The sequence below is a fragment of the Arvicola amphibius genome, chromosome 8 (assembly GCF_903992535.2).
Source record: "Arvicola amphibius chromosome 8, mArvAmp1.2, whole genome shotgun sequence".
Lineage (NCBI taxonomy): Eukaryota > Metazoa > Chordata > Mammalia > Rodentia > Cricetidae > Arvicola > Arvicola amphibius.
Genome location: NC_052054.1, coordinates 124,392,020 through 124,419,558, shown reverse-complemented (window position 1 = coordinate 124,419,558; position 27,539 = coordinate 124,392,020). Strand labels below are relative to the sequence as shown.

The following is a 27,539-nucleotide window of genomic DNA, read 5'->3' as shown; positions in this document are numbered from 1 at the left end:
GGGTTCTACAAGGAGACAGAATGGAGGCAGACAAGCTCAAGCCATTTGGCCATGTGGGAGTTCCTTCACCACAGCACTGTGGCCACTGCCCTCTCTGAGGCTCTGCATCCATGACTTAGCACATACCTCCTGGCTTCATAAATGGTGGTCACCATTACAGCTATGAATATTCAAGTCTGAGGTGGCATGCCTAATTAATTAATAAATTTTGACACAGGGTTTCAAAATGGCTAAACGGCAGATGATGACCTTGGAATGCCGATCCTCCTGCCTCTACTGTCTCCATCCCGAGTGCTGGGATTATAGCTGGGATTACAGTGTGTACCAACATGCCCCATCTATGCAGCGTGGAGGACGAACTCAGGCTTCACGGACACTAAGCAAACGCTCTAACAGGTGAGCTACATCCCAGCCTTGCTAACTGATCTACTATCGGGAAATAAGGAAGTATATGTTTAACAATAAACTGTAAAAACCAGTTTGTTGCTACAACTGGAATTCAAACACATTATCACCAAGGAGAGTAGTAGTTAATGATATAAGAAGGTAAGTTATGTGTGAAAAATACCTTCAAAGAGGGAGAAGGGGGTATCTGGTGTCCTGCATCCGTGTTCTCCATAATCTAAGCACCACTCAGCAAACTGAAAATGAGATGAAGTTCAATAACTGCAGTGATTTCCTCAGAAACCCTAGAAACTCGTGAAAAATCTGGGTTACTTTGACAAATTCCAAAACTGCCAAGTCAGAGATGAGGAGTAATTTTGAGAAACTGGTGATTTCAAGGAGGTGCCCAGCTTGGGAGGAATTCAGCAGCAGGGCGAGCCACTGCTGTCGATGGTAACAGTGAGCAACATGCCTCCTCGTCTTCCCCCACAGACATCCCAGCAGGACCTACCCTTTATAGGAATGTGAACATGACCGAATCCTTCCTGAAGGCCTTTCTTAAAGGACATGCTTGTTACCTCTAAGCTCCTGGACATAATAAAAGGAACTGACTCGGATAGACCCGACCCTTACCTTACAGGCCCTGTACAGGAACTTCACATCTCGTGTGAGGTTGAAGAGAGCCAGGAAGGCGTATGCGTTCCCTGCAGCTCCATGGCACAGCCCATAGCCCTTCTTGAGCAGTCCGTACTGCCAGACCACATCAGCGCACCGGTAGGCATCACAGAGGTACTGCTCCTCTCTGAACACCTGCAGAGTCAAGGGACGCATATGAGTCCCATCATCTGGGGCATAAAGGAAAACTCTCCAGGTAGCCCTTTCTGAAGGAACGGCAAAGGCGGGAAATCAAAGAAGGAGGCATGGCGACAAGAAATAAGGACTGCAGTGACAGAAAGTGTGGTGCTGCCAGACAGTTCTTAGCATTGACCAGTTTCACAGGGAGGTTTCTGTCACTCGACACGAGCCTAGGCACACCTGGGAAGAGGAACTGTCCCAATCAGATGGCCCATGGGCATGTCTGTAGGGTGCTTCCTTGACTGCTGACTGGTGTGGATGGCCCAGCCCACCGTGGGTGGTACTATCCTGGCAGGTAGTCTTGGCTGGTATAGAGAGCAGGCTGAGCAAGCTAGGGAAGGGGAAGTAGTAAACAGCATCCCTCCAGGGACTCTGCTTCAGTTCCACCTCCAGGACTCTACCTTGGTTTCCTTATGGTGGACTAACCTAGAAGCCACACAAATCCTTCCCTGCTCCAAGCTCCTGTAGCCAGTGTTTTATCACACAGACAGAAGAGCAAACTAACACAACTAGCTTGCTTTTAAACGTCCCTGGGTCTGATCTTGTGTGTTTGGATCATGCTTTATAAATGTGTGTGTGACTGACGCAGCAGCTGTACCCAACTGGCCACTTGTTCTCATCACCAGTCCCTCTCCGAAGAATGCACAACAGCTGCTGAGGAACTGTGACACCTTCACCATTAGGGAAGAATCTATGAGCTACTATACGTGTGTGTGTGTGTGCGTGTTATATGAGTGCATGTGTGGGTACCGATGAAGGCCAAAGGCCAAAGTCAGGTGTTTTCTCTAATTGCTCCCCACCTTAATCTTTGAGAGAGGGTCTCTTACTCACCCTGGAGGTCAAGGACTGGACAATACTAGCCGGTCTGTAAGCTCTAGGAATCTTTCTGTCTCCAACTTCCCAGCATCAGGATTGCATTTTATGCACACAATTCAGTGACATTAATTACAATCATGAAATTGTGCACACAGCATCACTTCCTTCTTTATCACTAGACTTCAAACAATAGGCCCTCTTTCCCTGCTCGCTACTTCCTGACCCTGATACCTTCTACTTCCTGTTTCTATAAATTTTCCTACTGGTTATCACTCCATATAAGTGTAATTTCCTCTTTTCATTGCATCTCTGAGTGTCTCTTTTGTTTAGCATCTTCTCAAAGTTGAGAGTATTATGGCATATATTCTACTGTCCTTTCAGCGGACACCCAATGCACACACTGGACTTCATCTGTACATTCGTCTCCTGATGGATAACGGATGGTTTGATATGTTCATGTTCTGGCCCTAAAGGAGCTTTTAGGAACAGCAGCTGCATGTCTCTCTTTCAATTATTTTGAAATTTTTTCTTTAGGCATAAGCCTAGAAGAGGAATGCCTAGCTTACATGTTCAGAGCTCGATCTCTGAAGGGTCAACAATCTATCCGCTCAGCAGTTGGAGCATTTCCCACTCTTGCAGCAAAGTGTAAGAACATTCTGTTTATGGCCATGCTTCTGGGGTAGTTATCTGTTGTCACCTTGGTTACTCTGGTAGTGAAGTGTTATGAGATGGTGCCCACTATGGTGGGACAGACACAGTGACAATGGATGCCAACCCATAGGTCAGCACAATGACCTTAGACTTAGCAGCTGATTCATAATCCTTTAACGATTATGAGAACTGTGCTAACTTACAGAAGCGTGTGGTATGTATTTTCACTTCCTGTTCAATGAGAAGGCATGGGGTACCTTGTAGGCCTGGATGAGCATGTAGATGACCCCGGGAGCACCGTGGCACCAGTGGACAAGCAGGTCTCTGCTATCATCCAAACATGGAGGGTAATTGCCAGAAGGGAACTTCAGCTGGCAGACAAAGTCTACACTGGGCTTCACCAAACTATGTAACTTTGCTTGGCTCACATGAAGGCTGGGCTAAAAAGGAGAAACAGAATTATTAGTTCTGCTGAAGAAAAATACATTCCCAGACCTCAAAATGAATTTTAAACAAGAAAAAAAAAAAAAACCATGGCTAATAGGAAATTTGAAGTCATTAAAAGGCTTTATATCTCTCCCATTATTTTTCAGTTGCTGGATACTGTTTTCATTTTCTGTTTTAGAATTGTAAATGGAACAAACCACAACTGGGCTGCTAATGAAGTCTTAAAGCCTTCTGTACACACCATTTCCAGTGTCCGCTGTTATAGACATAGTCACAAGTACTTTTCCTAAGCCAGTGCTTGTAAACAGGAGTGAAACAGAAGCCTGTCATGTGCACAGAAGCACTGACCACCAACTCTGGCTCCCTCTTTCTGACAGAGGTGGTGGGTGCTGCCTACAACAGGGAAGGGCATGGGGCTGGGAGACCTGAGACCCGATGCAGAACTGCAGTGTGGCTCAACACCAAATTGGAAATGACTTGTATATGGATCATTCTACTATGATGATATATAGATTTATATGGCAGTGTGATGCAGGGCACACAGACATCATTTGGGACATTGTTATTTCTCTTTTTGATCCTGTTCTTGATTTAATGCCTTGCTCATTCTTTAAAAGAGACATTCAAGGTAATGCACTCCAGGCACGGGGTAGGGTATGTAGGGTGAGGGGTACACAGCACTGGATGCTCCTCTCTGGATACGGTACTAGAATACGTGACGCAGTGTTCTCAGGGCTCTGCGTTCTTCAAGATATGTAAGAATATACTGGACATAAAGAATAGTATTCAACAGAAAGTATTAAAAGCAGAGTAAATTACTCTCCAGGAATTATCCAACATGGCCTAGAAGTAATACTGTCCAATTTTACATTGTTATCTAGCACGTTCACAAATGGGTTTTCATTACTAAAAGCTCCATCTATTCGAAAAGATAACAACCTGGAAATTGAAAAATCAATACTGTGGTTTTCAGATTTCTTATTAGAGCTAACAAAAAGAGGCAGGGCAGACATCTCTTGACATCAGGTTTAATGACAGGACAACAGGGCCACCCATTCCCTGTCATGTTTGATTTAAAACTCAGCCTGAATGTTAGGAGACACAGCCTGCCTTTCACAAAAGCTTCCTAAGAGATTAATCTATGTGTAGTTCTAGAAATAAGAGTCACCGAGAGAGCAGTCCAGAAAAAGAAATTTTGGTTGTCAAAAATGCTAACTATACAACTTCTAATGGGAAACAGAATAAACAAACAAACAAACAAACAAATAAATGAGTAAATACAGGTTGTCCTCTGATTGTCGCTCCCAAACTGTGACTGTATTTAAAAGCCATTGTGGGCTGAGCTCAGTTGTATTCTTCCAGCCAGACAGCCCCGTGCACGCCCACACGTGCATGCTTCCAGCCAGACAGCACCGTGCACGCTCACAAGTGCATGCTGCAGCACCTTCCCTATGTGACGCTGCACTTTGTCAAGGGGAGCCACAAACCTCTGCTGCCATCAAGAATCCATTTTCTTCTGCCACAAATTCTCATTTGTAAATGCCAATTGTTCCCTTAAGTTCTATTTTTCTTCAGTCTTTCTAAGTTTGGTTGACGTCTCCCAAGACTGTCAGCACGTAGGAACTATGGGGCACAGCACATTCCGCTATTTTTCAGGCAAATCAGACAAAATCTACCAGAAAGTCTTCTTGGCTTTACTCCCTTGGTGAACCTTAGGCAGTGTGTGCTCATTTGGTTACTCCTAGAACTTCTGTCATTAGGTTGTTCTTTATAATAATAGGGAATGATATTTGTAATTCAAGGCATTTTCTGAGAGAGGAGCCAAAAGCACTCGTATGGAATTAGAAGCTGAGATACTGCTCCAGGGGCCCTCGGTGAGTTCACGCTCATCTGGGAACCTGGTACCTCCCCCAGGATGGTGTCTTTATGCTTTCACACCTTTGTTGAGGTCAGGTGACTGTGGGGTGTGACACAGTGACCAGCAGAAGAAAAGACAGAACTAGGACCTGCTCCCTACCCAACACAGTGCTGTCTCTCCTTAGGCATCCCTTACCTGCATTAGGTAGTAATAGATTCCTGCCAGGCCATGAGCAGCTCCCACGTAATATTCCTGGTACCACTCATACATCAGTGGAGACTTTGCTGTGAAGTTTCTCTTTCTAGCTAGGTTTTCTCCAGAATTTAAGATTGTTTCACAAATCTGCAGGGAGAACGCCAAACAAAGTAACAAGACAATTAGACAAAAAGTGTGCTTGGCAGAGGCAAGAAACTTTTCGTTAAGAAGAACTGAATTACTGGTAGGGAATAAGACAGCATCTTCCACTAGGAAGGATACAGCTCCCTTCTGAGAAGTGTGAACGCATATCCTGCCTAGAAGATGGTTCAGGAGGACCCTCAACTCTTTTTACTATCATTTTAAAAAAGCTACATGTTTTTCAAAAAACAAAAACAAAAAACCACAAACTCCTCTAGACACCGAAGGAGATCCTTGCATCTGAGAGATGAGATCTGCCCTCTATCTCCCCCAGAAAGGGCCTCTGAAGTATCAAATGGAGCAGGACAGCCTTCTGACTCCTATTGCTCCTGACAGGGCTTCCCACATACTGACTGTAAAGCCGTTGGCTCTGTGTGCCTGACCTACAGAGGTCAATACACATGGTCTTTCTACATAGGCTGTGCTAACTGGAGAGACTGAGTGTGTAAGAAGATGCCAAAAAAAAAAAAACAAAAAAAAAAACACCCCTAAAGCCCACGAAGCTGTATTACCTGCTGAATATGGCTCTGCGGGATCTTCTCCTCTCCAAAGTTCTTATTGACAAAAAGCAGAGCGAAGATGTAGCCTATGCGGCCATAGAGCATTTCGTTTGGTGCATGGGGATCAATCTTATTTAGGTGCATGAGCCTAGAAACAGAAACACGTGGCTGTGATCATCTGACAGGGATCAGACGTTAGCACGTAAAGCGGTCCACTAAAAAATATGTACACCGATACATAAGCATACACATCTAAAATCAGTTTAAAGATTAGCCCCATATTAAGTTCACAATGGAACTAGTAAAACGTAACGGGAAAGCACAAGTAGCCTGAGGCTATCTGAATTTGCCTAGCTTCTCACACACGCAGACTTGTACTTAGGAGCTAGCTAACTGACATTTAGAGTGCCACTGGCTTTAACCAAACACTGGCTGTATCCCACTCATCTCCACTGCTGCCTCATCTGCCACAAGGAGACTGCATGAGGCAAATGGCACAGAGCCCTTCAGCTCTTATTCTTAGAAACAACCTTGACCACCAAGCTGTATATATGAGAATGTATGTATCTCTAGATTTGTGTTCATACAAGCACAAATACATGTATGTATCAATATAAATTTAACCAGCAATGTTCTATAACACCCTTCTTAGTCCTTCCCTTTTGAGCACACACAGAGTAGTTTCATTCCTTAAAAGTTGTACTATAATTTATTAGGTTCTTGTTGACGGACTCAGTGCAGCTTCTCAAAGTTTTAATGGGTTCTGTTCCCAGTTAAGGAGCAGCAAGTAGACTCTACCCTTCCTGCTCTCATTAAACACAGCTCCAAAGACCTAGACAAAGTACACATGGCAGCTACTTAAAAGTCTTTAAAAGGAAATAGCAGCAGCTAGCTGGGGCAGAAGCTGGGATAACAGATCGGGGGTGTATTTCCCCTTCCAGTATTCCCTTGGCCTGAACTCAGTACAGCCAAACACACGGAAGTGGGCAGCAGTGGGCGTCAGCGAGCCCAGAGGAGTTTTGTCTCAGTCTCAACAGGAAGGGAGGGTCGTCAATAAAGGATTAGAGTGGGCAAGGCCTAGTTTCTCTATCTGGTTGTCTTATAGCCCAGAAAACAGGCATCTTAAGTATCAAGGTGAAGCAACAGCATCGGGAACCCACAGGAGTTGACTCTCTGAGGAAGACTAGAGGCACTGTGGTTCCGGGAGAGGGTTAAACCCCTCACCTCTAACTTCTGTGTACTCGGCCCAGAAGCAGGCTCAGTGAGGAAACATGTACAGCTGGCCAACCATACGCCAGGCAACCAGGAAGTAGGGGAAGACCCCAGGGAAATACGCTTGGAAGGCTCCACAGATTAGAGACAGATTCAACTTTAAGAATTAACCTTTATATGAGTTGTGAGATTTTTAGAGGGTTTTTTTTTTTTTAATTTTTAAGTTTTGAGACAGGGGTTCTTTGTATAGCCCTGGCTGTCCTGGAACTTGGTCTGTAGACCAGGTAGGCCCCACAGAGATCTGCCTGCCACTGCCTCCCCAGTGCTAGGACTAGAGATATGAACCACCACTGTCTGGCTGTTTTAAACTTTCTAATCACATGGAGTTTTGAAAATATAACTTGATTTTCTCTAAATTAGTCTATGAATTTCAATGTGATCCCACAAACTTAATAAAGTGTTATTAAAACACTTGAATTTTTGTCAAAACTCGACACAGTGATATTAGTGTGAAACACAGGGATTTTTTGGAAAATCAAATAATATCCGGTATTTTATAATACACTAAGCACATTTCATCTTTGCTCCTCTAGTCTCATCTCTAAAAATGAGTCTCTTATCTGTGGTTGTGGTGGATTGTGAGCTTAGTGTGTGTGCCTAACTTGATTTTACACTCAAATGTTTGAACAAGTTTGTAGTGTTACGAGTCACAAGGAGCGAATGGTTGTATCTGAAATATTGTAACCAGGGATCAATAGTCATAGGGACGCAACCCTTTCTATCAAAATCCATAGAAGAATTGGTTAACAAAAGCAGTAAGTGTGTGAGAAAATGAGCTGACAAGGTGCACGCTGTGTACAACGTTTCTTGTGTTAACACTTAGACTAGAGGACACTGTGGCTTTCTCTGAGCTGTAAGAGCAGGTCATGAAGCTACCATGTGTTCCTCTTCCTAATAAAGATTGGCCCATTTGGGAGAATGAGGCCCTTACCCAGGCTTTTATTTTCACACAGTCAGGAGTCAGGGTACAGCTGAGGTGGTATACAGCCATGCCTCTGGAGACTAATAATAAACCAGATCAAGACCACAGGAAATGCACGCGGATCCCTGATAACTGCTCCCATAAGGCCAGATGCACACCAGGACATACAGGAAGGGGCGATAGCTGTGCAGGACGATTGTTTGTGAGGAAGCAAATGTCTCCTTTACCTCCCTTCTCTACCACTTCCATTATGAGCTGGGAGAGAGAGGCACATGGTGCCTACAATGAGAAGGACTTGTCCTGTAGCCAGAATGACATGAGTTTGTGACTAAAATAGCTGACAGGTATGGGACAAAGGTTCAGGGAAGGCATAAAGGATTTGTGTTTTTAAAAATTAAGCAAAAACTCTAACAAGCTTTACTCATTTTCTAAGTGTTTCACTTGAATTATGCATGTGTACTCCACCTGCGCCTGGAACCTACAGTGGTCAGAGGAGGTATGGATCCCCTGTGCACCTCACCTGTGCCTGGTACCTACAGTGGACAGAGGAGGTATGGATCCCCGGGAGCAGCAATCATGGAGAGTGTGACCTCTGGGAACTGAACCCAGGTCCTATGCAAGAGCAACAAGAGCTCGCTCTACTCTTAACCACTGACCCATCTCTCCATTTCTGGTACATTTTTTAAAAATGAGCATTTGTTATTTGATTAAAAAAAATGGGGCTTCGAAAGAATGGCATATTGCAAGAAATTGATGTACCTCAAATTAGCAAAACATATAAATGCTAGCTCTTATTTTCTCTTTATTCCTTTTCATAATTATAGGAAATAAAGTGACAGGGTTACCATGGCCAGAAATTTCTATTTCCTTGCAATATACTGTAATACTGTCAAAACTTTGATCAATGCTAACAGGGTTGTTTGAGTGGCAGAGCAGGGGATATGTTGTTTTAGACTTCCCACCACCCCCCCAACCCCACCACCTTATTGTCGCAGTGCTGGGGGCACCCAGTGTCTTGGGCATCATCATGAGTTACATCCTCAGCCTCCAATTTTACTTGTAGTCAAAAGAAAATACAAATGGCAGCGTGTGTGTGTGTGTGTGTGTGTGTGTGTGTATGTGTGTGTGTGTGTATGTGTGTGTGTGTGTGTGTGTGTGTGTGGTGTGTGTCAAGGTCAATCCTGGCAGTAACAAACTAAAAGAAAAATTGACAGCATTTTTGAGCTACTGAAAAAGGTTACTACTACAAATACTAGTGTTGGCTAGGCTGCATGTGATATACATGTATGTATGTATGTACGCATGTATGTATGCATGTTTGTTTTCGTTTCTTGGGGGTGAGCTATTTCTAGATGGATCTGTCTAAGGTGTCTTATGTGTTTTGATTCCGGGGGTCTCTCAGTATATCCATGCAGACCTGTGAGTGACACAAATGACTGGCACATCTACTCTACATCACTCTCCAGTGATTCTACAAAGGTTGCTGTGCAGATTCTTAGGCCTCGTTCTTCTGTTATGACACATGCCTAGCAGTCAGGCAATTCAAGGCTGTTAGGAACAGCGGCTTCACAGGGGCCGAGCGCTGGCACACACTGCAGCACAAGCCCAGCAGTCGGGGGAGGCGGTGTCAGTCACTCTCATCTGGCTACACACTTGCTCCCTCTGCAGAGCCAGCCCTTCAATCTCAAAAGAACTTAAAAGCATTTGCCAAGAACACCATATTTTTTTCCTCCCAACAGAAATTGTACCCGAATAACACTGGGGCCAAAGAACCAAATCTGTCTGCTACATACAAAATCTGCTGCTGTAGTGGCCACAACATGTGCCTCAAGGTCAGATCAGAATACTTTATCAAGTTCTAATACAAATGCATCAATCCTATAGACTTTGGAAATAAAAACCAACTTGATTTACTTTTTTGCAAAAGGACTGAAGAAACTATTCAAAAAGGAAAACTCTGGTGTCATTTCTGCTCCAGGAAGTATTGTGAGATTACTGCATCCACCAATGATCCTACTAAACTAGAAACTGAACTACTGAATTCCAAAAATGCCAGTGTTCTTACCCACACTACCACTAGGTGGCAATATATAATTAACATTGTAAAACCAAATTCATTTGCACTAGGCGAATGGTACTACAGTTTAAATGGTTACAGACTACACCCTGTTAGCATTTAGGCTAACAAAGGACATGGTGCATTTCTTTTCTGGATCTGAAAGCAGATTATCAGCACACATTAGCTGGTTCTGGTTACTAAAGGTAGGGCTTGAAGCTGTGCGCGTCACATGCTACATTCTAAGATAAAATAATGAGGTCATTTGAAAATCGTAACGGTTATTTTACGTCTTTTTGGAAACTCTCAGGCCCACAAGTGTATCTCTGAGGCTCTGGTTATTTGTTTGGATAAGCTGATAATAATTTCTGATTTATCACACTGCAGCACACATCACCTCCCCTGTCCAAAAAGTCAGTTCCTCACCATCTTAGGGACTGGCCTCGGCGTACTGAGATCTGCCAGGCTGGTGACTAACTGTGAGACAGGAGAGGCTCTCCCGTGCTCCTGACACCGAACTGTGTAGAAAGGACCCACAGGGTATTTACCGGACAGCGGAGAGCCAGCGAGAGGTGCTGTCTCACCCAGGCCACTTGCAATACAACAGGACTGTTTGTAGTCACCGCTTGTCACTCATCCCCTCCATTCCAACAGTCTACTTCTGGAAGCCAAAGATCCTCAGAGGCAAGTTTAAGAGCTAAAACCTAATCAAACTATTTCTTTGGACTCCAGTTTCTTTGTCGAAACATTACTTTTGTATATTAAAGGCATGTTTGCTCTTTCAAACTCAAAACCCTGATTTTGAGAGCTCATGACAGAGAGGCTGGAAAGGTAAATGGACAGCACAGTCAATGGGCACAAGACAGACATCGCTGAAGAAATGGGTGTGACGACACCAGGAAAAAGGCTCATTAGACAGCAAATAAGCAGGCATGCGGACTCAATACCTGACAGTATAAAATAATCCTGGACAAGAAACTCAAGTGGAGGAATTTTTGCCACACAGAGGAAGGGAGGAGATGTAGAAAGTGATCAAGCATGGCAAGTCCAGAGAGAGAGAGAGAGAGAGAAGCAGTAAGAAGCCAGGCAGTCAAAGCTGTGGCCACGAACTGTAACAGACTTCCCTTCAGTCACATTTGCATACGTATGTGAGTATAGAAGTAACCACAGACAGACAGACAGACAAACACACACACACACGGACATTTTCTTTTGTTTTGAGACAATCTTATGCTATAGACGAGGTTAACCTGAACTTACTACGTGGCCCAGAGTGGCCTTCAACTTGTAGAAATCCTCGTTCCTCAACTTTCCAAGTGCTAGGGATTATGGATGGGACCCACCATGCCTGATCTCACATTCTGTATTTTAATTCTATGTAATGATTTTGCTGGCCATAAATAAAATATTCTTAAAATGTCGTAAAATTTTATAAGAATATGTAAATCACAAAGGGTGCTTATAACCAAGGAATCAAATAACCAACAGACAAGTCTTCGTTTACTCATCTAGTAATGCTGTCTGCATGCTACTAGCAAGCAAAGCACCGCAGCCTAGAGTTGGAGGGCTTTCCCTACACATGAGTCCTGAGGACTGCACGCAGAGAGGTGTGTATTTCATTTCATGTAACCAGGACTGAGCACAACTCCAATCTGTTTCAACACCTTGTTTCCACTGAATGCAATTAAAGTTCTTAAAGCAGATCTCTACTTGGCCACGGTATTTCAGGGAAGATGACTTGTGTGTGACACACTGGAACCACTATGTTATCTGATGTCCAGTCACAGTGATCTGAAGAATATGAGCTCAGGGACCTCACACGCCTAATGGATTTACACTGGCTGTGCAAAAACTAAAAATAAAAAAGACAGTTTCTGTGTTTCAGACATAAGAGAGCATCTAACAGTTTTGCACTAGCTAGTCATAATCAGTAAACAGCCATGGGAGGAACACACTTTACTTCAACTTTTAGGAGAAATTATTGCTTTGTATCACCTATCCCTCTGGTGAGTTTTTTTTTTAATTTTATATTTTAATTTTACTTTTTGCGAACCCACGAGTTTAATGAAGGTTACCCTCAGGAACGTGGGTGTGGCCCTTCACAAATGCACTGGCATCTTATCAGCTGCCACACCACTGAAAAGCTCTCTGCCCTCCACAGCCACTGACCGCGGAGAAGATGCTCAGGGCTAGTGAGGCCGCTGAAGGGGAGGTATGACCGCTGCTCTGCAGGTGTCTTGTAGGCAATCACAGCTGCTGAGAGTTAAAGAGAGCAACGGTCACGTCACGTCACTAGGCAGAATTCCACAGCACTCCAGCCTTTCCTGGGGCCCTCACATTCTTCCCAGCTCTTGTGGTCGTCTCTGGGATTGGAGGACGACATGGTATGACATGGTGGCCCATTTAGGGCTCAATGCTCAACAGGACATATGTTCAATGTGTGTTTAGAAGGCAAGTGACGGGCACATCATGTCCTTACAAATAACAGCAGTAGCTTCCCCAAAAGGACATATGACCTTCCCAGTCATGGGCTTCTGACCAGGCTTAGATTTCCTCCAGATAAGAATTTCCTCCTGGTGAGGAGGGCGCAAGTCCATCAGAAACAGGTGGCTACCCCTATTGGAGTCATGCCGCTATTGCAGCAGTGGGCGCATCCTGCTCTGTAGGCCAGGAGTACAGCATACAGGTCACAGTGGAGTATGACTACAATGTCATTACTCCAGCAGCCTGTGCAGCATCTTCCAGCACTATGACGGCTAGCCAGCATGGAGACGATTTTAGCTGGGGACCAGCTTGAGATTTCTCTAAGTCTTGTATAGTTTTATATTAAATGATTCTTGCTATAGCTTTTTTCTATTCATACTAGATAATGTCATTTTTCATTTGAAGCTGGACTATAATCATTTGTAGCTTTTGATAGCTATAAGCATAATTATGTATTAAAATGTCAATGCAGAAAATGATTGATTATATTGATTCATATAATGCTATAGTAGAGCAAAAAATTCTTTGGCTTCCTTATTGTGTTTATAATTTCAAGTAGAAAAATATTGCTATAAGGAGAAAGTATCATTGTACAGGGCATTTGGGGAGAATGGAAAACTTGTGTGTGATCGCCTATGCAAGTTATACATACATTAACCAACACAGGCATGAATAATTCCGTCTTTGTAACACAATCGTAACTTGAACAGTTCAAAAAGCCTGCTGAGGAATTATACACACAGACCAGTAATCGCTAGGCATCCATGAGATTGGTTCTGGCACCCCCAAAAGATACTATAGTGACAGTCTCACCCTTCATATAAAATGGGGGATTAGCATACAACCCATGACCATCTTCACTTATACTTTGAGCATCTCTGTTGTAAATAAAGCGCTCTGTAAAGAGCTGCACTGTTTAGGGAATAACAACATAAACTTTTTGCCCAACACTTTTGAGCCATGGTTGGCTGAGCCTATGGATGTAAACCCACTGATATAGAAGGATAATATATGTTAATATAGGGATGCCTCAACAAACTAAATCAATAATTATGCCTGTCTAGTAGCAATTATAAGAAGGAACAGTGGGCATATAAAAGCCACAGCTGACTCGGGGATGATCACTCTGTCAGAAATGCAACTCTACCTGCTGACTTTCATTTGCTCAGTGAGAACCCAAGATTCCTACATGGAGCTGCATGCCAGTCACATTTCTCAAGAGTTCAAATGAGTGCTCAATAACTTTTTACAAAGGAAATAAATATTGTCTATTTGGAGAAAAGTTTAACAATTCTTTAAAAGCCACCAGTGCATAGTTTGCCATGAATTATACTCAAAGTGATGATGATGATGATGATGATGATAATAATAATCTAGATTTGTATGTCATTGCCCACAAAAAAGGCAGTCACCATCATGGTTGTCATTACTGTCATAGTCATCATCCTTATTATTACTGGATTTTGGAGATGGTCTAAGTACACAGCCTAGGTTGGCCTTAAATTCAGGATTGTCCCACCTTGGTTTTCTGAGTGCTGGGATTATAGATGTTCACGCAACCCATTTAGAATGGCAGTCTGGAATTAGTTTTTGGTCCCTGGCATACAAGAAGAGATCCACTTCCTTTTCAGATGCTGACTTTTGGGGAACACAGTGAATTAGTCATCCCGTGATCAGGGTTTTGATCTTAGGGAAATGATACTTGATCTGCACCATGCTGGTGTCTTCTATCTTGTACTAAGATAGTGATTACAAGGCTATTCTTTAATTATAGCAGGAATATAAGAACTGATCAAATACAGGAGGAAGATCTATCTGCTGAGAGACAAGTAAACTCAGAATTTTCTTTTGCTAACATACGCAGAATCCTAATGGTGTTTCAGCAACAATTCTCACAAACAAACATGATTACCGTGTGATACAATCCTCTGCCTGCTTCTCACTGTTCATCTTGTGATACAGCACAGCAGCCACAGCCAGGGGGCCTGCATCGCCACACAGGAAGGTGATGGAACGCTTGCTCAAACAGTTTAGGCTTTGCTTTACATAGCCGTGCGCCATCTGCAAGTAGGCAGGGTCCCCAAACACATCATAGAGATGTAAGTAAAGCACAGCGATGCCTGGAATGCAAGAGAAAGCAAGTGGAGATGAGGACAGGCAATGCACTGTGATATTCTGCTGCTCTACCACTCATCTGGGGTGAACTGGATAAGCTATGTGAAATCATCTGCAAGTTCAGGTGACTTTCTAGCCTCAGCTCTGTTTACTGTGAATCAGCTCTAAGAAAAATGCAGAGGGAATCACTTATCTTTGGATTCCTCACTGTTAGATTCTATTAAGAAATGAAGATTTTTTTTTAAGACTTGTCCAAGACAGACACATAGACACAGTGACCATTATTAATCTTTTTTGGTTGATGGCTTATTAATTAACAACGTTAATTAACAATGAACAAGAAATATGATCATTGTGACATAAAGCAATTTAGAGCAAGGGATGAAAAAGCCAACTTCTCATTAAACAAAAGAAAATTCTTTTGTGTGTGACAAGCTAGTTTGTGTCACCATATCCTACACTCTGGTTTCCTTGTAGGAAGGCCTTGGACACCAGCAAAAATATACTCAAGTCTTGTAATATTTTTACTTGTCAAGGGTTGCCTCCTCTGCCACCATGCTACTTTGGAGACTAATGTAAGGGTGCCAATAACTTTGTTTTGGCCCCCACTTCTTCGTTCCTGTGCACCCCTAGAGCCTACAGAGTAACTGAGGCAATGTCTGTGTGTCCTTATTACAAGTGCTTGTCACAGGAGACAGAGCTCCCAGCTCAGTGAGAAGCAATCAGAGACATGGAGAAGGGGTCTGTCTGCCTAAAGCATTTCCAGAAACATTTTCCTGTAAAGTACATTTTCCATCTCATTTACCATTTTTAGAAGACACACAGCCTATGTTTAAATCTAAATTAATAGAGCCAATCTTTTCATGGATTTCAAAGCAGTAAAAATGCAGTCTGCAGAATTACTTTTTACTGTACTGAGAACAACTTTAAATTCAGATTCTTTTCTCATTTTGCATGGGTAATCTCCAAAGCTTTGTGTTACAGACAATTCAATTTCACATGTATATTAAAGCCAAATTTTCGCCTCTTGCCAAAGTTAATAACCTTGTCTGCTCTCTCAAAGTGGCGCGGCGTTAGTAATTCCAACGTTGATGAGCAGATGGAACGACGATGTTCAAGGTCTGTAGACAAGTGTACAGAACCACGTATGTGGGAGGAAAAAAAATCTCCTTTTCACAAATGATCAATGTCAAGAGCTTCTTCCAGAATTACATCCTTAATGGGCTTCATCGCCACCCACATCACGCACCTGCTGGCAATCCACTTAAGCTGTTGGCCTTTCACTTCCCCGCTTACCCCACTGCTGCCTCAAGACCTTCCCTCCCCCCGCCGCCTCCAATTAAATAATGTAAGCACCAAAGCCAGGTAATAACATGAGAATATAAGATGATTGAATACAAGTTCAGTGACTGTTTTCCTTTTTGGATTCTTGTCTCACGATCCGTTAGTTCCTTTTGTCGTAAACAATTAACAGACAAAACCTACTATGCCTCACAGTGAAAGACCTGATGCACTCCTCGTGAAAATCTGGCAATCTTTTGGATGGTTCTTTTCTGATGAGCACAGAATTATTTCTTTAGCTTCTTGGATTCCATGGCCTCAGGTTCCATTTCCCTCTTCCCCCAGTTCTGGGTGGGCCCTGGTGTCATATTTCGATTAGCAATCTGTTCCTAGAGTGTGTGGTTTCTTCTTACACAAGGTGCCATGGATGGAGAGGGCTTTTGTGCTGAATACTGCTAATGTCCTTGGGCCTGCTTGTGAATCGGCTCAGTCAGATATATTTCATTTCTTGTCAACGTTTTTAAATTTAGTAATAGAAAAAGTGGGTAAATGAACTCTCTGGGGCTAAATGTCTTGAGCCTTATCCTCAGACAGTAGGCATAGGCGTCGGCAGATAGCTAAGACTCAAAGATAGCAGGCAAAGTGGATGCTTTGCCCCAAGACGCAACCTGTGGCCCCGATGATAAACAGCCACAGGTCTGGCCTTGGCTGAGGCCTTAAGCCTCCTTCTCGAAGGGCAAATGCTGCTCTGGAGTCCCAGAGCCCTGCAAGGCTCAGCACACAACTCTGGTCCCTCCCTCGCCCCACTCCTGCCTGCAGAGGCTGCCACCTTTATAACTTCATCTGCTTGTCTGACTCTCTCTCTCTCTGCCTCCGAATTTCTGAGAAAGCCTATGTGTTATTTGTTAATTCTTTCCATTTCAGAAAACTGTTTTTTAAATTTCCATTTGGAACAGGGAGATTTACCTCTTGTAACAGAGACAGAAGTGGTTCTTTAATGTATACTCATTTCCGCTCAACACCATACCCTAGATTTCAAGGTAGCATAAGTGTGCAGCAGGGGAAGGCCTCTGGCTAGGCTCTCACCACTAGCCATGCTTCCTTCTACTTCCTCCCTGCCTGGAATGCAGATGTGACGGCTTGGTCAATGCAGGAACTGTAGACCATGAGCTGGAAATTCTATTAGGACGCTGGTGATGCAGAGATGGTGACTTGCTGCCCTGAAAGCTAAAATCTGACCATGCCACACAGACCCTAGTCTGTCTCGTAACACAAGAGGGAAAACTTCTGTCTTATTAAAGCCACTACTATTTAAGTGTACTGCCACACGTTTGTAAGACCAGTTCTAAAGAACAGAGTTCTTTTTCAAAGCTAGAGGTAGCAAAGCTATTATCTCAGGTTTAGCCGCTGATGGTTGCAGTTCAATTTGAAATGCATCATTTTAAACACAACAGCTTAATGTTATTTTAAAAAACAAATTATTATTGCTGCCCCGTAGGGGTTGGAACAGAGGATAGCCAAGTGTAGCTAGGAGGATGCTACATGAGTAGGGGTGAGACACAGGGCAAGGGCAAGACAGACTTGCAGTGAGAATGAACCTGCCTGGAGGTAAAAGCAGCAAAACTTCATAGGGGATGAGTGACAAGCAGATTCTATGACGGCTCCCAAATGTCCTAGTTCCACAACTGCATGGGCACCACCAGCATGGCAGCACATACAAGATTACCACTGTGTCCATGGAGAAACACACCTTCAAATACACTTCAGGTCTTTAAAGGACACTTAACGTCATGAGGAAAACTACCTCTATGATAACAGCATGTACTGACTGGTTTTGGGAGCTTCAGCTGAGAAATGCCTTAGTGAGATGCAGCTGTAAGGCATTTTCTTTTCTCATTTAGTGATCAATGGGGAAGGACCCAGGTCATGGTGGGTGGCGACAACCCTAGACAGGTGGTCTTGGGTTCTGTAAGGAGGCAGGCTGAGCAAGTCATGGGAAGCAAGGCAGTTAAGTAGCACCCCTCCATTGCCTCTGAATCAGCTCCTGCCTCCAGGATCCTGCCTGTTTGAGTTCCTGTCCTGACTTCCTTCAGTGATGAACAGCAATGTAAGCCTAATAAACCGTTTCCTCCACAACTTGCTTTTTGGTCATGGTGTTTCGCTGCAGCATTAGAGATCCGAAGACATATCACAAGAGTGTCAGCATGGAGCTGCATCTTTCAATGTGTAAATCTATCACAGAACACGCAACGTCTTTAAAGGAGACAGCAGTCATTTATAATTAACTGCATTCTTCAAATTACACTTGAACATCAGATAGTTTCTGTGTACCCTATTTGATAAGGAAAGACTAGAGAGATAGAGATAGGCTTCCTTTTTCTATCTTTTAAGTTTTTGTATTATTCCAGAAAATATTTAGTTATAATTTAAGTTTTGAACATACTTAATTGTAAGAATTGCCATCTATTTTTTCTACTTTACAAGTATTTTATTTAAAAATATAAGCCTCCTTCTCATGAACCCAAGTAAATTTTGACATGCTCGTGAACACAAAACTTTAAAAAAAATCTTTAAAATTTTCCTTTAAACATGTCATTTTATGGGGCTGGAGAGATGGCTAAGTGGTTAAGAGCACTGACTCTTCTTCCAGAGGTCCTGAGTTAAATTCCCAGCAACCACATGGTAGCTCACAACCATCTATAATGGTGCCCTCTTCTGGGGTGCAGGTACACATGCAGGCAGAATACTGCATACATAATAAATAAATAAATCTTTAAAAAAAACATGACATTTTATTTGTCTGCCATGGCACACACGTGGAGGTCAGAGGATGACTGTGGGCATATGTTCTCTCCTGCTACCCCGCATAGGTGGTGTAAGGCTCAGCAGCAAACACCTTTACTCCCAGCACCTCTGCATCACTGGCCCAACATTAATGTTAGCGTTTAGGTTCAGAGTTATTCGTTTCCTGTCTTGCTTGGTCTGCTCCATGAAAACCAGTGTCATTAAGTGGACAAGTTAAGGCTGCAGCTTTGCTGTTCTGCAGCTTTGCTAAAATACAGAGCTAGAGTGTGGGCACCTTAAAGGAGAGCATGATCTGAGAGAAGTGGATAAAGCAAAATCTAGTGAGACAACAGTTGTTTATAAATCTACACTCAGAATCTAGAGTAAGATCGGGGAACATCCGTGGAACTGTCAGGAGCAGCAGGAGCAGGATAATGGGCAAAGCAAGCAGACTTGCCAGTCTGTGGTCTGGAGGCCATGAGCAAGCGAAGCAGGTGACATCAGTGCTCGGGTCCTGCAGCAGATGGAGCCAGCCTCTGCTCTAACTATACACACTTTAGCCCATTAAACAGGAAACACACTTCTAGTCACTCCGCTACATTCACAACGTCCAGCACCTGCGCTGGGTCAGCAGCTGCCGTGGTGACAGCAAACTACCATTTCTACTGAAGCAAACTGGTCTAACGCGACTACTCTAACGAGCAGGGCTAAGTGTTCCACTGCATCAGGGACTGGGGAAGCTAGGGCCACCTTAAACTCACCCTGAAAATGTGGCTTTGAAATGTTCATAACGAATTTTCTTTTTTATATAACTTTTTTCTTTAACAGTCAAATAATTTATTATTAGCAACATAATGCTGTAGCAAGAAAGTAAAATTGCTTTCTGAGCAGGGTTGGGAAGGGGAAAAGGCAGTGGCTTCCCAGTGTGCACTTCTGAACCCCAGCCCAGATGTTAGGTCTCCATCCTCACAGCTGCAGAATACATATGGCCTTGGGTTTGATGGGCTGAGCAGCCCAGTCATTAACACTAAGGCCCAAGTAATTCCAGCTCTCAGACCTTTTATAAAAACACCCTCTTTCCCACAGGAGCAGTGCCTAAAGCATCTTTGTTCCCACTTCCCTAGTCGGTGGTGGAGGAAGAGCAGGCCAGGCAGGCATGAGGCACAAATAAGTCTTTACTGGGCTCACACAAGGAGTCCGTTGGTCTTGAGGACCTCTGTGAACTTGCAGATTTTCTTCTCCATGTTCTTTTCTGCCTGTTTCCCACAGCCTCAAGAGCTGTTTCTTCTTCCGAAAGTGCATTTTGGCCTTTTCCTTCCATTTCTCCTCCAGAGTGGCTGTTACTGCCTGGTACTTCCACCCGACCTCATGAGCCAGACGTCCCAGGTAAGCAAACTTCCTGGTAGGCTTCAGCCGCACAACCTTGAGGGCGGCAGGGACCACCATTCGCTTTTTCTTGTCATAGGGTGGAGGGATCCCATCCAACACTTTGAGGCGTTCCAGGGCAGCCTGGCCTTGCTTGGTCTTGTGGGGCAGCATGCCTCACACAGTGCACAAAAAATGCGGCTCGGGGCTCGGAAATGGTAGGGGCCTCCGGAGGGGTTGGTGTTCATCCGCTTTCAGAGAAAGGCCAGATACTTCAACTTGTTTCTGTAGAAATTTCCGCAAATGTTGATGCCCTCACAGCGAACAACGACCCCCTTTCGGCCCAGCAGTACCTGCTTGGCCACAATGGTCGCCAGGTGACCCAGAAGACGGCCTCGGCCGTCCAACACCACAACCTGCCCCTCCGCCATCTTCGGCAGCCGCCTGGGAAAGACTTTTATATAATTTTTTATTTTTTTAATCATCTTTTTTATTTTACATACCAATCCCAGTTTTCCTCCTCTCCTTCTGCTCCCCCACCTTTTACTCACTCCATCCACCCATCCAAACCTCAGCAGGTGAGGCCTCCCATGGGGAGTCAACAAAGTCAGTCACTTGAGGCAGGACCAAGGCCCTCCCCCCTGTATTTAGGATGAGCATCGTATCCCTTCATAGGGAATGGGCTCCACAAAGCCAGTTCATGCACTCAGGATAAATACTGGTTACATGGTCAGTGGCCCCAATGCCCACGTCACTCAGCTGTCACCCATATTCAGAGGGCCTAGTTTGGTCCTATGCAGGTTCTCCATCAGTCTAGGAGCCAATGAGTGCCCACTAGCAATTCTATAATTTTTATAATTCATTACTGTTTCTATGATTACTATAATTAATTTAAGAAGAAAAAATAATACACTGTGAGGTCAAAAAAGACTGCTCTAAGAGGTATCAATGCTGCTACTTTGCTGGCACTCTGGGGGTGAGGGGAGGGCCATGTGCTAAACGGCATTTGTAAATGCGGTTTCCTTCCTCAGCTGCTGGTCCTCAGCAGCTGTAAGGACGGCCAGCTGCTGGGGAGTAGCTGGCACTAGCCTCTGCGTCTCTGAGGATCATCAGTTCTGTTCTTGACCGCTCAAGACCACTGCATCTCAAATATAGAGAGATGATAAAATCTCCAGACACACGGGTCTCCCAAACATGGCTCTGTAATGCTAGAGATTACCTCTGAAACTTTTTATTTATTCAACAACCAGTCGGCAGTGGTACCTTTGCCAAGGTATGTCAGTTCCCTTCAGGTCAGGGGCTCTGAAAGATACAGTCAGTTATGGTAGGAACTTGCTGTTAAAAGTGCAGATCTTTAGGGAGCGGTCTGCTAGCACTCAGGAGTTTGGAAAGTCAGGTAACTACTGAAGGAGAGGCAAGGGAGAATTCCAAACTAACTGAAAGTGTTCACTGAAACTTTAAAAGTCCATCATCTATTGCTATGTTTTCTTCCTTTCAGATTTGGGGAATATAAGTGAGAACCCCGATAAACACCCATTACCCATAACCACTTGGCTTTGTGTATCCAGTTTCTACTATGATTTCAGAACTGTTCCCACTGAACTTCTGTGTCAACGACTGGTCATGTACACAGGCTTCACCAACAAAATTAGCTGCTGTCAGGGCAGCAGTTCCTTTCTGTTGACTTTACTGTGCACAGCTGTATCCATAAACCTGAGTGTCAGTAGAGCGGCCTGGTGGGATCTGCTCAGTTGTGAGACCAGGGCTGCCCACTGTGCGCTCCTGGCTGCATAAATCCCCAGAGTTTTTCTACACAGGCCATCCGGGAAGAAAGCAGTCATGGTTCTGCACCTGTCACTTAATATTACCCCAAATAAAGAGTAGTGAGCAGGCCAAATGAGCCCTTCAAGCAAGGACTTTTCTCCTCTTAGCTACTTCCACAGCTGCCATACGCCAGGATTTAAGAACAAAGGAAACATTACACATCCTTCCTTCCAGGGTCCAGCAGCGCTCTGCGTCACAAAGGTCAGATACTGAAGCACTGTTAGCCTTTCATCTGATTGGCGTGACAGACGATGAGTAAGCTCAAGTAGTAAGAGCACGGGCTCCCCCCCCCCCCCCCCCCCCCCCCCCCCCCCGTCCTCGCTGCATAAAATGCAGCTCGTTTACTATGGCTGGGTACTCTTCTGAAAACGGAAGCAGCAGCAGCCTCTCTACAGAACTACTGAGTCGCGTGGCAACACAGCTTCGTCCTGACTCGTGTCCAGTCCCGTTAGGTAGTGACCGCACAGGATGTGGAGTCACTGCATCTTATGGCTGACCTCTCGTCTGAAGGACAGAGTGCAGAGGAGGTACGGTCTCCCTCCTCCCACATTTCAGCATTACTCCTCCTGTTCTGACCTCTGGCCTCGCACGAGCCTTCTGGAGTCCTCTGACCTCATCTGTTCACCTCCTGCTCACCAGGCAAGCATGCTAACCAGGACTATCAGGTGTGCTCTGTGAGTCTGGGGAGAAGCTCAGGTCAGCAGTGAGAGAGGCCAAGGTCTCAGTGATGAGCAGAGCAGACGTGGTAAAACTTGTCAGCTAATTCCTGAATTGTCTCAACTTGACCCGACCCTGGGGCTGTGATGAACTGAAACACATTCTAACAGATACGAGCGGAACTGAATTTTCATTCTTTCTGTCTGGCACCTAGTTTAAGTAGTTAGATTGGGTTAGTTAGTGGCAGAGAGTGGTACTGGAGCTTCACTCCCTACAGGCATTTTTAATAAACACCGACTATGGGCACGGCGCTATGCTGAGTGGAGTTCCCTGCAATGGGAATGGCAGGCCCGGCTGCAGCCTTTGCAGTGTTGTCTGCAATGGTCATTGCTTATGTCAGCCTGATTTCCTTTCTGCCGTGTGTGTGTGTGTCTGTGTGTGTGTGTGTGTGTGTGTGTACATGTGTAGGCTCAAGGCTGAGCTCAGAGGTTTTTCCTCAGCTACTCTCTACCTTATTCACTGAGTCAGGGCCTCTTAACTGAACCCGTAAGGTGAGTTTCCCAGACTGCTCTGGTAATCTGTGCCCACACTGCGAATACAGGAATTACAGGCAGCCGTCACACCAACCTAGAATTGACGTGAGCGCTAGGAATCTGAACTCTGCTTCCCATCCTTGTACGGCAAGCACTTTATCCATCCCACCGAGCCACCTCCTCAGTTCCCTTTCTACCATGTACTCCGATTTGCTTATGAACACTGTCCCCGCTCTCTGTGCTCCACTTTAGCACCCTCTGGGCATCTAACCCTACACTTGTTTCCAAGGTGTGCCTTAGTAACATAACCTACACTACAACGGCATCAACATCATAAGTTTCGATGTGTAACTTGGAAAGGCAACAGACCACACGCCTGGCACAGGAACCTAGCCAGTGGTTGGTAGGAAGGGCTCTAGTGAACCCAGTGCCCATCCATACCAATGGCACTCACTGGCTTAGAGATGGGTATTTCTCATGAAGGTGAGGGGACATCCGCTTAGGGCTCAGACGCTGAATCGCTGGCTCTGGTACGTGACCGTCAAATAAAGAAAGACCAATTTGCAAAGAGAAGACAACTGGCCAGAATGATTTCTTTCAAGTAAATCTCGTGTCAGCGGTAACTGAGAGCTACATGCTAATGTGGCAGCTAACAGCTCTGCACTTGGCAGATCAGAGGAACGGCATCTTGAAATACTAATGACCTGCGTTTAGAGCCCAAGTTAATGTTACTCTAGGGATCGCGCTGCAGCTCTTCGTAGTTAAAACGTTGTCTAATGGTTGAGAAGAGGACATGCATGCCAATTGTAGCCTCATTGACTTGCTGAGTTGGTTAACAGGAGCTTAGCCCATGGCTTTCAGAGCTGAATTCCCTTGAGTCCTTTGTGCAAATGGCTTTTTCTCCTTTAAAGTGTAGAGTTGATCACTATTTCTCTGAGGAATCATCGCAGTGAGGAGTGGGGGAAGTGACTTTTCATGAAGGCTAGCACTTTTAGCCATGGTTCCTAAAAGACATCAGTGGAATCAGCCCTCCTTTGGGTTTACTTAACTCTCTGCTGCATCTGTCAGAGAAGTAGGGTTTCCCAGTCAATGCCTACTTTTAACAGACACTCGTCCCTGTTCATTAACCCGTTATAACAGTGACACTTTACTAGTCTTTTGTGATTTCAACTCTGGACGCCATTCTAAGATCTAAAGTCTTCCCTGGAACAAGAGGCAGCTCAGCCCAGAGACATGTATTGTAGAGCTGTGTCCTTTGCAGTGTCCCACACATCGCTGGGCCCATCACAGAGCCAGCAGCTGGCCATGGGTCTGGTTGTATGGTTCCCCTCCTGTTGTTTTCTGTACCTAAGTAACCTACATGCTTCCCAAACAGTCGGTGTGCTGGGAGGGGATGGCAACTGTACACACAACACAACGCTGCCTGGTGACACAGCCCCACCTCAACCACTGTGCTTTAGCCTTCAGTGTAATACTTTATAGAGGGGACCCAGTGGAACAACTGAGGCTGTTCACTTGAAACACTGCTTTTTAGCAGCGACCATCTGAGTTCAGATGGATGAGCACTCAATTGAGAAGATTCACAACAACCCTTTCCAAATACAAGCCATAATGAGAAAAATCTTCTTTGGATCAATTAATGTTTTATTCTGAATCTACACTAAGTAATTGTACCTGTAGGGTCAAGAAATAGGAAAACACATTTATACAAAAGAATGCCAGACTACAGAATATTTTGCTGCAAATGCGGAAAAGAACTTCCAGGATTTACTTTATGTCCAATCATTAGTTACGTACTTGCAAGCTTAATAGTAATTACCCTTCCCTCTGCTGCCTTGGTAACAAGGCTTGTTTCTCAAATTATTTTCATATTTTTTAAAAATAAAATACTGAACTCTGATTTGTCATAAGCAATTCTAAATGTTGTACAGTATAGGTATCAGGTTGTCATGGCTCAAACTATTCTGTCTCAGATATCTTAGGAAAATCTCACTGGGCAGTGTTGGCACACGCCTTTAGTCCCAGGACTCGGGAGGCAGAGGCAGGCGGATCTCTGTGAGTTCAAGACCAGCCTGGGACGCAGAGCAAATACCAGGACAGGCTCCAAAGTTACAGAGAAACCCTGTCTCAAAAAAACAAAACAAGAAGAAGAAGAGGAAGAAAAAGAGGAAGAGGAAGAAGAGGAAGAAGAGGAGGAAGAGGAGGAAGAGGAAGAGGAGGAGGAAGAGGAAGAGGAGGAAGAAGAGGAGGAAGAGGAAGAGGAGGAGGAAGAGGAGGAAGAAGAGGAAGAGGAGGAAGAGGAAGAAGAATAGAGGAGGAAGATGAAGAGGACGAGGAGGAAGAGGAAGAGGAGGAGGAAGAAGAGGAAGAGGAGGAAAAGGAAGAAGAGAAGAGAAGAAGAAAAAGAAGAAGAAGAAGAAGAAGAAGAAGAAGAAGAAGAAGAAGAAGAAGAAGAAGAAGATCTCCCCTTACAAATGCGCACAATGAATACAAATGTAGTAGCTGGTAGGAAATATGTGCACAGACTCACTCAAAAGGCAGAAGACACATGAAGTCGCCTGCTGGTTCTATAACCCAGGAACTTTGCCCTGCTTTGCTTCCATTTCTCAGCTCTGACATGGAGGCCCTCTATAGACTCCACACTGGGGAGACACATGGGCAGAGCAGAGGATTAAAGGAAAGCTCTTGGGATGGGTCTGCTCTCCCCTAGGCACTGATGGCCGTGCACCTTCTCACTCCTGTCATGCGAATGTCACATGACTGACACTCGTAGCACTGCTCTGACCTTTACTCTTTTTTCCCCACTTCTCTACCACAAGTGTAGAAGGATAAATGCCAGGGGTGTGAGGCTTAATGATGGCATCTCATGGGGGTACATTTAATTCAACTGAATCCACAGTTAAGACTCTCAATCCATTTTAAAGCCAAGATAGTCCTTGCAGAGCAGAACAGGGTGGAAAGTGAGGCCTGCCCACCCTCCTCCTCTCCCACTTTCTTTAGTGTATCTATGTGGAGTGTGCATGTGTTTGCACGCATGTACACCTGTGTGTGGAGGATACAGGTTGATGGCAGTCATTTTTCTTGGCCCCTTATACGTTATTTGCTGAGAGAGTGTTCCTCGCTAAACCTACAGTTGGTAGATTTGGGTATTCTAGCTAGCCACTATGCCTAAGGATACCATCTCTACCTTCCAAGTGCTAGAATTACAAGAGAGTGCTGGATTTGGGATGATTACCAGTAGGCTGCTATGCTCTCTCGGTTTATATTGGGAGCTGGGGAACTCCAGTCCCCACGCTTGGGAAGATGCCCTTTACCCTGAGCCATCTTGCCAGCCCCTTATTTACTTCAAGTTTCGTTTAACCAAGGACATAGTAATTCTTACTAATAACTTATTTTGTACACATGTGGATACTCCAAAGTTTACTCTTGGGTGAGCCAGAATTGACTATCAGACTGCACTATTAGGATCAGATGGAAAGCTTGTAATTATAATGGTTATCTTCCAAAGCATGCATCACACAGAGGTGCCCTGGCAGAAAGCTGAAGTACCATGTCCTTTTTTTTAGTCTCAAGTTTCACTGAGAACTAGGGACTACTTAGGACTTCACACTCTGAAATATTTCTCTATAATAGGCTTTATGGAAAAAACACTACATGTGAAATGAAGACTTTTTTTCCAAAAGAAGAAAATTGTTTTGGGTTCCTTTGTAAATGAAGAGGGGAACAATATTGCTTACCCGATTTAAAAGTATTTTAAGACATTCATAAATTCACTCTTACAAAATTCCTGACCAAAGTAGACAGACCTTAGAGAGAATTTGCAGATGGAAAAATAAAAGGGAGGACCAGGTCCAACTGGCTGTATGACAGAACTAAGAGAGTTCTGCTCTAAGACACTCTGAGTATCTTTTATCTGGAAGTCTATATTCTTCTTCTCTAAGGAAATCCAGCTAGCAGACTACATGAGCCACACCCTCTTTGTAACAGCAGTGACCCTGTGATGGTAAACCAACCAACGAACACTACGCAGGACCTCTGAGCCGAGTGGAGCAGCCAGGAAATCTTTTTAAGGGAAGGGAATGCATTTTCCTTTTGCTCCCTTTCCTTGGAGCAGCCAGAAAAGCTGAAGTACCACCTGGCCGTTAGCAGCCATGGTGACCAAGAGGTGGAACTAGTGGCTGAGGACTGACAAAGCAGCAGAGGAGCCAGGCCGTGAACACCCTAGGCTACTGTGTCAGCCTTCAACTTCCCTCATGCCTTCTCCACGGGACAAGCAGTGTTTGAACTGATGATCTAATCCATTCCAAATCCCAACTCCACCTGAATCAGAACTGGGTAC

The 27,539-nt window shown here is 44.4% G+C and overlaps 1 protein-coding gene and 1 pseudogene across 4 annotated transcripts in view; both read right to left on the bottom strand.

The window, feature by feature from the left end:
• Window positions 1-27,539, bottom strand: part of Lancl1 (LanC like 1) — a 34,948-nt gene that overhangs the window by 311 nt on the left and 7,098 nt on the right. For all 4 annotated transcript variants that reach the window (XM_038340640.1, XM_038340639.1, XM_042055555.1 and 1 more), the window contains 6 exons: window positions 14,554-14,761; window positions 5,920-6,055; window positions 5,207-5,353; window positions 2,964-3,146; window positions 1,018-1,194; window positions 569-641 (listed from right to left, as the gene is read on the bottom strand). In XM_038340640.1, coding sequence (XP_038196568.1) covers window positions 569-641; window positions 1,018-1,194; window positions 2,964-3,146; window positions 5,207-5,353; window positions 5,920-6,055; window positions 14,554-14,761 — 924 coding nt within the window. The remainder of the gene's footprint in view (window positions 1-568; window positions 642-1,017; window positions 1,195-2,963; window positions 3,147-5,206; window positions 5,354-5,919; window positions 6,056-14,553; window positions 14,762-27,539) is intronic.
• Window positions 20,006-20,617, bottom strand: LOC119821549 (annotated as a pseudogene).